At 45.1% G+C, this 13,204-nt stretch overlaps 1 protein-coding gene across 5 annotated transcripts in view; it reads right to left on the minus strand.

Annotated features, from left to right (window-relative positions):
- The window catches only part of ENOX1 (ecto-NOX disulfide-thiol exchanger 1), a 551,749-nt gene that overhangs the window by 91,131 nt on the left and 447,414 nt on the right, over positions 1-13,204 (minus strand). For all 5 annotated transcript variants that reach the window (XM_035003320.1, XM_035003319.1, XM_035003323.1 and 2 more), the window contains one exon: positions 11,087-11,271. In XM_035003320.1, coding sequence (XP_034859211.1) covers positions 11,087-11,271 — 185 coding nt within the window. The remainder of the gene's footprint in view (positions 1-11,086; positions 11,272-13,204) is intronic.

Here is a 13,204-nt window from a genome sequence, read left to right on the forward strand (position 1 = left end):
CTTTGCTTACGTTTCCCTTGATGACTATTCAGGGTGCTTTGTTAAACAGAGGAGAAAACACAGTCTTTAACTAACCGTCTAAGATCTCGGAGCTGAATTCCCAATCCCACACTTTGGTGACAATTCCAGAAATGTCAGCCGACCGAATGTGGCTATTGCGCTGGTCAGTGGGCATGATCTGGGGCATGCTTACCACTTGCTGTGTGAGAGTGCTTTAGAGAGGAAGCCTGAAAGGACAGCCATAAACGTTAACAACTGTTGTATCTGGGTGGTGACACTAGGAGCGATTTCTGTCTCCTTTATATGCTTCTTTTAGGTTTCCAAGTTTGCTGCATGGAGCGTATATTCTTTTGTGAAAAGGAAAATAAAACAAAAATTAAAATGACAAACCTAGACCCAGAAAAACTGCAACTCCCGCCCACGTTTGTCTTCCTCGCTTTTTATGCTCGCCTCAGATAAAAAGGATTTTTTTTTTCCTCTGACTCATTCTTCTCCTTCCTTCTTTGTCTCCACGCTGTGTTGTCGTGTCCACCAGGGTTCTCCCCGCGTTCTCTCCAGGGCGCTCCTTTCTGAGGAGGAGGAGGAGGAGGAGACTGGCTGGTCTTCCACCCGCCCTCCTGTTTCCTCTTCTCACCAGCTGCACGGAGAGAGCCCCGGGGCCCTGCTCCCTCCCCGCGCTGCTCAGTTGGAGAGGCGGATAATGACAGCAGTCTGGCTGGGAGCGTGGAAAGGGCTGTATAGAGGGGGCAGGGTGTGCTGGCCGGGTTCGGGGCGCCGCAGGCAGGGCAGGAGGCTGCCTCTGAGTGTTGGCAGACCGCAGAGAGAAGTCAAGGCCAGGACACGGGGATTCATTTTAGCATCTGTGGCTGGAGGGAGAGATGCTAGCGGGTCCGACGGATGGAAAGGCCAGTGCGTGTCTGCTGCCGAAGCCCGTTTTGATTTACTACATTTAAGAAAAGATCCATTTCACTATAAATCTGGTACTCTTAGTGTCCTAGGGCCTTGAAGTCAGGAGGCAATTTCCAAAGGAGGTGGTGGAAGGGAGGGTCGTTCAAAGGTCATCCAAGGGCTGCAGCTGACAGTGGTGGAAAAAGCAGAGTTGCTTTATCCTGGGGATGCTGCAAATCTACGGGAGATTCGCTAGTTCCCATGGCAGATGTCGGGGAAAGCAGTCAAAGGTAGAAGCCAAACGATTTTAAATGGTCTGCAGGGCAAAGTCATTATTTCTACCCCTGGCTCCTACATTGATTCGGCTGCTAGCCTCATTATTTTTCGAAGGGATGATTACTAATGAGGATGCATTTGATGATCGCATTAATTAATGGAAGAGCAGGGTAACTAATTATGAGATGAAGCCTCCCATAGTTAAATTTTATTAGGGCTTCTTCTTCCCTTCCCAGAAGTGATTTATTTTCCAAGTTCACATTTAATAAATAAAAGCCACATGTATGCTATTTTCTTTTTGCTAGCTCTTACTCTGCTAATGGGAAGACCCAATCCAGGGCTACGGCAGAGTCGGAAAACAGGCAGTGGGTTCTTGCCAGTAATATTTCTAGCAATCGACAAGCATAGGAAAGGCCGAGCTTTCTGCTCTTTTGACGACTACAGTTCTGGAGCACCACTTAGAGAGTTCCCTGTGGACAGTTTTAGAAGAACAGAGCAGGGGTTGTGACAGACAGACCTGGGTTGGCGTTCTGAGTCTGCCAGGAACATGCTGTACCCCGGGTGAGCCACTGGACATCTCTCGGTCTCCATTTCCTACCTGAGAAGCTGAGATAAGCACTCAGAGTTCAAGTGCTCCTGAGCTGTGAGCACTGGGGGCAGTGATGTGAATCAGCAGTGGGGACGGGCCTCGCGGGGCAACAGTGGGGGGGCCACCTGCTATCAGGAAACTCCCATTTGGATGTGTCCAGACTTGCTATGCAAATCCCGTATCTTCTCGTAAACCTTTCCATTTCTTCATATATTTTTTTAAAGATTTTATTTATTTATTTGAGACAGAGAGAATGAGAGAGAGCACATGAGAGGGGGGAGGGTCAGAGGGAGAAGCAGGCTCCCCGCCGAGCAGGGAGCCCGATGCGGGACTCGATCCCGGGACTCCAGGATCATGACCTGAGCCAAAGGCAGTCGCTTAACCAACTGAGCCACCCAGGCGCCCCATTTCTTCATATTTTTATGTAAAATGGGGCACTCACGCTTCATGTAATACCTGTCCAAACTGTTCATATACATGATCCCGTCTGATTGCAACAGCCCCTGACTGAGGGTGGTGCACCTGTCGTCCGCAGGAAGAGCCCGAGGTTCAGACGGGCTCACTGACACAAAGGTGTACAGAATACAGGCTAGAGCGACCTCTTCATTCTACTGGTTCAGGGTTTTCATTTCCTTGTGCAAAATCTTGGTGCCACTCAGCGGGCAGAGAGGCAGTTAGTGATCTCCTTCCTTATCTTATGGTCTCTGTCCAGTGAAAACGGCAAGATACCCCGTGGCCCATCCTCGTTTGAAACTGCTAAAAAAAAAAAAAAACTTAAGGAGGTTTCCCCTCCCTTATCATTGCTTCCCGTTTTTGTATCTTGTCCAGAGTCAGATGGGAATGCGCTTTTAAAACTTCCCGACCCCCTGTGTAGATGTCAGCTATGATTATTTCAAACAGGTCGGGCTTTGTAAAGGAAAGTGTTGGGCCAAGAATCAGAGAATCGGTTTCTTTTCTTTTCTTTTTTTAAAGATTTTATTTATTTTTCAGAGAGAGAGAGAGAGAGAGCACAAGCAGGGGAAGTAGCAGGGAGAGGAGAAGCAGACTCCCCGCTGAGAAGAGAACCCTATGTGAGGCTTGATCCCAGGACCCTGGGATCATGACCTGAGCCGAAGGCAGATGCTTAACCGACTGAGCCACCCAGGCTGCCCAGAGAATCGGTTTCTATTTCTGGTTCCAAATGTACCTAATGACCCTCCAAGAGTCTCACACCAAAGTGGGATGCACACACTCTTCAGATGTGCCAGGGATTGCAATCTGCAAGTGCTAGAAAATACACATGCTCCTGGTGGGAACTCTATACATGACTTTTAAGCAGCCTCATGAAAGGTGCCACTGAATTACAAATGAGGATTATCATCACTGTCTCATGGGCTGCTATCATAATGCATCACCCCAAGACACCTGGCTAAAGAATGGGTAGAGAATGAAAGTACACACTCGGGGGAAGTGAAGTACCAAAAAAAAAAAAAAAAAGGTAAGACAATAGTGGACCCCAAATTTGGCTGTGGTGAACCTTGATGTCCATGCCTCAAAACTTATAAAAGCCACATCATCTGAGAGATATGTATGTTATATACGCTTTCTGGTTCTAGTAAAATGTCAAAGACTTTTAATATGAACGGGTAATGTTTTAGGAGTTGTTTTCTATTCAGAAAGATAAAGATGTCAGTGAGGAAGTTGAAACAGAATCAAATCAACATAGGGTGTGTTTCTGTAGTTGTCCCTTGTCTAGATTCCAGATCTGTATGTGTGTGTTTCTGTACACACATATTTTTTGAACTTTATAAGATTAAAGGTTTTACTACTTACACACGAAAGTCTAAATAAAAGAAAGCCTCTTTCTCTACGCTGTAACAATGTGATTTTCTTTTTTTTGTTAATAATGTGATTTTTCTGGCCCTGTCCAGTGATACCGAATTATTTTCTGCACTGATGTTTTCATATATTAAAGATATTATGATAATGTTGTTATAGGCTTCTTCCTGAATGAGGAAACAACCAGATCATAATGTATGTGCTATTTCTTCCTTCTAACTGAACATTTTTGAGGTTCATAAACCCTACTGAGAAGGAATCCCCAGAATACATTGTAGCTGAAATTCCAAACTAATCAACCCTTAGTTTACTTGTTTAAATATTTCATAAAACCTCTTAAAATATAATTTATCATTATAAAAATGTTGAATTTCTTCTTTTGGAAAAATGTCTTTTTCCCTTTTTCTTGTTCTATGTTTATGTTTGTGTTATTTTCCTTATTATTTTTTTTTTTTGACTACAGAACTGTTCTTCCCACTGTGTCTTCCGTGACCTCTCCATATCCTTCTCCTCCTTCACTCTAGAATAGCTTCTATTCCTCTACTCTGTGCACAGCCATTTGAGCTGATGCTTCCGCCCCCCCCACCCCATCAGGTCTTTTTTCTCAATTCCCTGTTTCTTTTACTCCTCTAGGACAAAAAAAACAAAACTGAGTGGATAAAAAGTTAACCATTTCTCTATCGTTATTCCAGATTTCAGCCTCTTTCTATTTGCCTCCCTTTTCCTTCAACCTAAAACCTTCCTAATTTGTGTATCTGCCCCCTTGTCCGGAAGCAGCTATCTTTACTCCTAAACATGCTGCTTTAAGTGTCCTCTGAGACATCTGTAAAATGTGCCCGCTGTTCTTGCTTTCCCTATAGATTTCTGACAGCCGGAATAATTTGCAATACCCTTCCCCTGTCCACCTCACGGGCCCACATCTTAAACAAAAATTCATCAGGGGCACCTGGGTAGCTCAGTCGGTTAAGCGTCTGCCTTCAGCTCCGGTCATGATCTCAGGGTCCTGGGATCGAGTCCCGCATTGGGCTCCCTGCTCAGCGGAGAGCCTGCTTCTCCCTCTCCCTCTGCCACTCCCCCGCTTGTGCTCTCTCTCTGTCAAATAAAGAAATAAAACCTTAAAAAAAAAAAGAAAAAGAAAAAGAATTCATCAGAGGACTAGATTAAAGTTCAAAGCCCCTGAAACAGGTTCTTGTTCAAGATGTCAGACACAGAACATGTGTGTCTGCTCTTTGGTTTTCCTTCCTCTGGAAACGCAATTAAGCTGGCTGTCAGTGAATACACCTAAAAGAGCAGAGAGAATGGGAAGGGACTTCCAGGGAGCTCTCACATAAGACAGATTCTGGCATTTGTGGGAACCCCAACTGTCCTGCAAGTGAAGCCTGGCAGTCAAGGCAACACTGCATGGGAGGAGGCGCCACGGCTTGGAGGGGTAGGGAGGAGGAGAGCGGGACCCAGCTGCGAGCACGGCCACCCCCACAGCTCCCTGGGGAAGTCATCCCGAGCTGCCAAATGGAAGCACACCAGCCAACACCACCCCATGAGAAGAAACCTGCAGCAGCAAAGAGACAGACTGAGACACAAAACCAAAGACCCAATCCTGGAATAAATAGAAATGACTCAGGAACAAACAGAATTTTAAGCATTCTAATTAGTATTCTCAAAAAGATTTGAGAAGATACTGAAACCAAAAAACTAAGAGTGTACAAAGAGACAATAATAGAAGAAGAAGAAGAACACTTGGAAATAAAATAACATAATGATCAAATAGAAACTGCAGTGGAAAGGATAAAAGATACAGTTTAAACAGATAACAGGAGAAAAAAAAATGGTAACGAGCACGTAGCATCAGCTTCGTAAAGGTCCGTTATCTGACTGGTGGGCATTTCAGAAAGAGAATCAAAACGGAAAACAAAAGTGAAAAATTATTAAGGAAACAGAGACACTCCTGTTGCAAACTCCTGCTACATCTGTCTGTGTTCTTTACCTGCCGAACTTTTCCCAGGTTCTTCCCAGCACCACCTCTTGAGGCCGGCTGGGAGCAGCGGGCCTCCTGGGCTTCCTAGGATTTTTGTAATTTTTAAGGGACGTGCTTTTTATGTTTCAGAAAAAAATTTTGTTTTAAATCCTCTGAAATTTTCTTGGATGTGCTCATTTTACCTGTCTTTCCCTAAAATTTTCTAATGGTCAAAAACACCACCATCCCCACCACAGCAGCCTTCTGCCCCAGGGCCATCAACACCACCACCTACGGCACATTTCCTGCCGCCATGATCATCATCCTGGCTTTGACATGTTTGCATAAGACTTTACTGCATTGGAACGTGGGAGAGGAAATGAGCACAAACCTTTCATTGTCTCTCTTATTTATTTATTTACGTACTTATGTATATTTAGATTTATTTATTTATTTTAGAGACAGAGAGCGAGCGAGCTGGGGGAGGGGCCGAGGGAGAGAGAATCCTCAAGCAGGTTCCCCCCTGAGCACAAAGTCTGACGTGGGGCTTCATCCCAGGACCCTGAGATTATGACCTGAGTCAAAATCAAGAGTTGGCCACCCAACCGACTGAGCTACTCAGGCGCCTCTCATTATCTCTTTTAAAAAATACTTACTAAGCAACTGAATAGTTTAGAGAGGATTTCAGACAAGATGATTTACTTATGTGGTCAGATACACTCACTGATGTCATTTCAACACACTTTCATTTATTTCTTAATATCTGTCCCAAAGATGAGTTCTTGAGCAACATTTGGCAAAACTAGCTGGGGTTACTATATATTTTAGGAAAATAATAGTATTATATGTCTCTGTCTCCTTCTGTAAAATTAGATTAGTGAGGTTTATAATACATAAAAAGAAAAATCATACAGATATTCCTTTTCCAGCATAAGGAGAAAAACACTTGTCAGTTAATTTCTAAAATGCTGTCAATTATAATAATCCTCTTTTCCCCAGTTTTGTTCTGATCTTGCTAAATAAAAGTTGTCAAGACAGCTGACCAGCCCTGGTCTTCAACTAATGTCAAGCCAAGAGTGTTAGAAATCCACTGCTCTATATGGGCCAATGGTTTACTGGCCTAAAGACAGCTGGTCTTCAGATGACATTTGCTAACACTATTAAAAAGCATTGGCTCAAAGTATTTATGAGGGACCCTTCTGACATAATCATCATCAGTCACACACAGTTTTATGATCAGCAGCTTACAATGGGATCCTGTTGTGATATGAATATTTACCAGTCTTGTCAATATGATTTACAAAAGGCTTCAAAAGGAATTGATTTTTAAATTGGTTATTTAAAAATATGATATATTGACCTATCCTCATGAATGAAAATACAAGTACTATTTAAATTTAGGTGTGGTTAAAACCATAATGAGATACCACTCTATACTTACTACAGTGGCTAAAAAAGATAAAACAAAACAAAACAGACCAACCTTACCAAGCGCTGACTGACAAGGAGACAGAACGACTGGAATTTTCCCATATCCCATGGGAATGCATGATGGTAAAGACACTTTGGGAAACAGTCCAGCCGTTTCTTAAAAAAGTTAAACTCACTTACCATATGACCCAGCAATTCTAGTCCTAGGTATTTACCCAAGTGAAATGAAAATTTATGTCCTAACAAAGTCTGTAGGTGAATGTTTGCAGCACATTTATTCATCTTAGCCCCAAAGAGGAAACCACCCATATGTCCATTAACTGGTGTCTAGATAAACAAATTATGGCTCTTCCTTACATTGGCATACTATTCAGCATAAAAAGGTATGAACTACTGATACACATGGCGAGGCGACGTGGGGGAATCTCAAAATCATTACGCTAGCTGAGAGAAGCCAGACTCGAAAGTTCATTCTCTATAATTCCACTTATATGACATTCTGGAAAAGGCAAAACCATAAAAGGTAGAAAACAAATCTGTGGTTGCTGGGAGTCAGGTTGACTAAAAAAGGGGATAAGGGAATTTTTTTGGGGGGGGATAGAACAATTTTATATATTGATTGTACGGTTTCATGAGGGTATCAGTTTGTCAAAATTCATAGAACGGCAGCCCTAAAAAGAATATTTTTATTATATGTACAATTTTGCCTCAATAAATTCAGTGTGATAATTGGAAGATACATAAGAGTTTAAGATAGGTATATCCTTTCCTTTTATACTTAAAGATACAAATGAAAGCCAACAACCTCGCTCTCCTTATGGCAGAGAGAGGTTAACTTCATTGCCAGCTCAAGATCAGGTAAAGGCTCCGGTGTTACCATGGATACAAGCTATTATTTCCTTTTGTGTAAAATCTCTAATATTAAATGGTGACTCACATGGACTATAGGGGTAGACTCCGAAACAATCAAAGTCACCCAAGGGTTTTCAGCCCTAGGACCCCTGCCCATAACGTTTTCTTCATGAACATAAGAGAAACTATAATGTCAGTGAAGATATCTTTAAGGGATTAAAAGAAGAAAGGTTAAAAACTTTTTGGCTAAACTTGAGGGCAGTTCTAAAAACGGCACGCTAGCGTTAAGGCTGTGAAGACTATATTTTCTTTTGTTTGTTACAGAAATAATTTCCCATAGATCAGTTGCTAAAACAACATGTGGGAGGCTAACCTGTCCTCTAGCTGTTGACTTTCCTGTGAGATCATGGTTTTCTAATTAAGACAGTGGATAGTGGGCAGATAGAGAGTAAATTTAAAAATCAGCAGAATTCTTTGTGGTAGGGCTCAGATTAGCAAGGTGTGGTAATTTATTTAAAATGATATGAAGGTAGAAATTGACTCCTAAAGGGCACTTATTTTAGAACTCTACTTAAAATGTGTTGCCACAGAGACTGCCATGCATCCACCTAATAACCACTAAAAATTAAAATCCTAGCCGCTGCCACGGCGTGAGTGCTTCCCACGTTACTAGAGGGCTACACATACCTCTAGGATGTCGCCTTGCTATTTATGGTCCAAAAATCCGGGGCTCCCCCCAGGCTCCATGCTAGTCCTTGCCTGTGTGCTTCCGTCCATTATTCCGACATTTAACAAATATATTTACCTACCACGTATCTATTAGTGATTGAATTATGTCCCCTCAAAGTTTCCATGTGGAAGTCCTAGCCCCCCTGTGCCTCAGAAGGTGATGTTATTTGGACACAGAGTCCTCACAGGTCTGACTAGTTAAGATGAGGTCATCCTGGAACAGCATGGGCCCCTCAGTCCTATACAAATCGTGTCCTTATAAAAAGCAGAAATGTGGACGCCGACAGGCACAGCGAGAGCGCTTGGGACAACGGAAGGCAGAAAGCGGGGTGATGTGTCTCCAAGCCAGAGAACACCGGAAGCTAGGCGACAGAACGGGGAGCAGAGTCCCCTCACAGCCCTCAGCAGAACCAACCCTGCCAACACCCTGATCTGGCACTTCTCACCTCCAGAACCAAGACAATACATTTCTGTTGTTCAAGCCAAACTCTACGGAAACCAAATCCCACAGAACAAAACAAAACTGAAGTACATTTCCTACTGACAAGAAGATTCTGCAAGGGCGCCTGGGTGGCTCAGTTGGTTGAGCAACTGCCTTCGGCTCAGGTCATGATCCTGGAGTCCCGGGATCGAGTCCCGCATCGGGCTCCCTGCTCGGCGGGGAGTCTGCTTCTCCCTCTGACCCTCCCCCACTCATGCTCTCTCTCTCTCATTCTCTCTCTCTCAAATAAGTAAATAAAATCTTTAAAAAAAAAAAAAGAAGATTCTGCAAATGTCTCAGAGGCTGCCACAGCGCAACACCTCCTTCAAGGGGCTGGGGGTCCGTGGTGAGGTCCGGCATTGCTCCCGTGTGGGGCCCGCACGCTGCTCGCCACTCGCCGGCGCCGACCCCCTCGCACGCTCCTCCCTCACTGACGGGCTCACCCCTACCTCCTCAGACCACTCTCAGATTCGAAGCTTGGAGCACCGTCCCAGTTTTATCAACTAGTAAAGCAACTGGGGCGATCGTTCCTAGAGGAAAAGAGGGCCCATTGCACGAGGCGTGAGATGGTAGCCGTGGTCTGGGGGAATCGACAGACAGACGCCGTGGTCTCTGGGGGAATCGAGAGACAGACTCTCCTCCTGGCAGGGGCGCCGAGGCACAGCCAGCGTCGGGGCATATGGACAACCCTGGCAGCCTCGCAAAGCAGCTGTTACACCCATTTCCAAGCGCGGGGACCTGAGCGGCGACTGTAATGACATTTTCCTGGCTGGCTCTGACCTCTGAGTCGCACTGATTTGTCTAACACACACTGTGAAACATCAACCAGTTCGGACTCAAAGCCAAGACTCAAAAATTGCTTTAAAATGGCAGGAGATGGTTAAGACATAATTTCTGTGACTTGATCATTAACTTGTTTATATCCCAGTCTGCACATCTTTTTTTTTTTTTTTAATACCCTTTCCTCTCAATTATTTTTCCCTGCTTGGCTAATGTTTCTGTAGCAGTTACCTCTAATCATTAAGACACTTTTGCAGGCAATTCATGCTCCTGATCTTGGAGAGCAGTCAATATGGATGGGGGAATTAAAACAATATCCTACTCACTATATAGTTGAGTTGCCCATCATTCTATTTACATTTCCCTTGTTTAAGTAAAAACAGGGCTTTTTTTCCCCCAGGAAAGAGTGTTTAGGTTTGTACATTCCAAGGGGTAATACAAAATACCCACGTGTGATGATAACTTATGCTGTATTGTTTTACGGTAACTCGAAGGCTCAAACGCTGTAAGTCTATCACACGTCACTTGATGTTTTCAGACCTCAATCCCGCTATGAGTCTTTGATTCTATTCCCTGACTGCTGTGCTGGGGTCTCCCGTCCCCTCAACCCCTCACCCCTGCAGTCCGTGTTCCCTCTCCTTCCTCCAATGCCCTGCAGCTCCTGTCTCTTCCTAATGACTTCCACATACACATCTTTAGCTTCAGTGTGGGAGGCCGAAGTCTGGCGCCCCTTCACAAAAGCACAGACACCACCCTGTTTCCAAAGTTGCCCATTCTGCTGCTTCATCCATTCCACCAACAAACATGTCTTAACTATGCACGGTCGTGTGTTCGTGAAACCCGACTAGATCCTCAGTATAATCCAGAAGAAGTGAAAACAGTGGAGTTTACCTTTACACGGAGCTTGGAAACGAAAGCCTGTCAGCATGCTTTTAACTTAGAAGTTTTCAGAGGGCAAAACACTCACGTCATGATCCGCAAGGATTTTCTGACCATTTGCCACGAGGCTAAATTCCATCCACAAACCTCTCCACCTCCTAGGTTCTCTTCCTTAGCTTCCTACCTCGAGGGTATATTTCTTCAACAGATTTCTTTGGCTTTGCTGTTTCTCCACATTCTGCCTTTCTGCACCCATTAGCACTTTCCTTTCCTTGCGACCCCACATCCGGTTGCCCGTTCTCCTCCTTCACCTTTCCCGGCAAATGGCTGCCATTTCACTTCCACTTAATACACAAGTCCCTTGCCCCCAGACAGAAGAGAAAGAAAAAAAAAATGGGGGCCCGGGTACCTGCTGCATGCCTTGCATGGTCTGCTGCAGGAACTGCAGCTGCTGGTCCTTGGTGACGGTTTCCTCTGCTCGAAAAAGCTGTTCCTTCTCTTGTTTCAGCAGCTCCACCTCATTCCTGTAGGCATCCAGCTGCCAACGGAGACTGTCGTTCTCCTCTTTGAGAGCGTAGGCCTGAGCGGCCAGGGCTGGAAGACAAACAGAACGAGCTCCAGTCAGTCACCTTCCTGCTTAGACGGAGGAGGGGGCCTTTCGTGGGAAGGGCAGTCTCTCGCCCCAGTTCCGAAACAAAACCCAAAGGCCTTGCCCCAGGGCTCTGCTCTTGCATTTGGCGGGCATCACTGCTTTCGGCAGTTGCATCTATTCTACTTATGGAGGAATGCTTGCTGGGGGCACAGGAGTCACTCCTTCCAAAGTCCTGTCTCTTGACCTCTCCCCCCAAACCCCCTCTCAGAAGTCGGCACGTGTGGCTAGGTGGTGACAGTGTCGACAACTCCAGGCAACAATCACACCCACCCCGGTACTGTTTCTGCAGGCTGGCACGGCGGCTCTCGGGCCCACTTTCTTTCCAGTGATCAGCCGTCCCGCAGGTTGAGGCCTGCGGCCACCTCCCAAACCAGGAAGGAGCCGACAGTCCTGCCGTTCCTCCCTGCACGGCCGCTGGGACGCATCGCACAGCTTGTTTGCTCGCTCCTATCGGAAGGGTAACCTGGTTCCATCTGTTTCACTCACAGATTAAAACTCTGCTTCCCTACAAGGCTGAGTGTTTACTCGAACACTCCTTCCTGAAACCTAAAACTCTCTAGGTGCGGATCCAGACCCCACACACATCTCCATCTTACCGAGAGACAGAGACCGTTAACGCAGGGTCTTCCACATCTCAAAGTCCAGAAACAGCGGGAACTGAAGAGAAGAGAAGAGTGAATGGTACGGAACAACACTGAGGATGGTTTCCAGCTTATTGCTTTGTGGCCTCTCCAGGGATAAGATCAGTCGGTTGGATGCCCACCACGCGACGACGCCCACCACGTGACAGACACTGGGGCCAGAGCTTCGTATGGACTAAGTCACTGCATCCCCCATCAAGCCTGCTCTTAAAACCCCTCTTGACAGATGACAGAAGTGAGGCATAGAGAAGTTACAGAACTTCTCTCATCCCACAAAATAAGTAGCAAGAACAGCCTTGGGGTGTCTGGGTGGCTCAGTTGGTTAAATGTCCAACTTTTAGTTTCAGCTCAGGCCATGATCTTGTGGGTTGTGAGATCAATACCCGTGTCCGGCTCCTTGCTCAGTTGGGGAGTCTGCTTGAAAATTCTCTCCCTCTGCTCCTACCCCCACTCATTCTCTTTCTCTTTAAAATGAATAAATCAATCTTAAAAAAAAAAAAAAAAGTAGCATGAACAGTCTTCAAACCCAGTCTTCAAGTCACTGGGCTGTTCTGCCAGTCCGGATGCATGTAGTTCTTACCATTTGAAACTACTCTCGAATTCTCTCCTCCACTCTCCTACCAGTGTCCCACACTTTCTCCCCCACCCGGAGCAAATTCACACTCTACTGTTGTAAGCAAGACAAAAGCAGAAGAGAAATTTTAAAACTTATCAGAAACTTCTTCAGAGAAGTGGCTTCCAGTTTGTAAGAGCAGGATACGAGGCCTATTGTACGGCAGGTTCTCAGTGTGTGCTCATTTCCACCTCTCACCCCCCAAAACCAATCAGAGAGCACTGGAGGTCAGCCCCCTGCATGTTCTACCTTCACATTACAGTACACTGACAATCGATCTTCACGGAAGTGCTCTGAGACTCCAGTGAATTCTCTCCTCAAATATCAAACATCAAATTATGTTAATAATAGTTTTATAGTTGAGTGGTTTATGGTATTCTGCTTTGCAAAATGATTATGTATAGTACACACGGAAAGACTAATCAAATAGAACATGCAATTAACCAGAAAATTCCCTACCTCAAACCATTAGGGATCAATTAGTCAACAAGCATTTACTGCATACGGACTCTGTGCCCAGGCCTGTCTGGGCATCTTGGATCACAAAAGGAGGAGCGAGAATATGTCTCTTCTCTCAAGCAGCTCAGAATAGCAGAGAAACTGACACATTTGTAAAGAAAC

The sequence above is a fragment of the Mirounga leonina genome, unplaced genomic scaffold, assembly GCF_011800145.1.
Source record: "Mirounga leonina isolate KUSES-001 unplaced genomic scaffold, KU_Mleo_1.0 Mir_127, whole genome shotgun sequence".
In the NCBI taxonomy this organism is placed as follows: Eukaryota; Metazoa; Chordata; class Mammalia; order Carnivora; family Phocidae; genus Mirounga; species Mirounga leonina.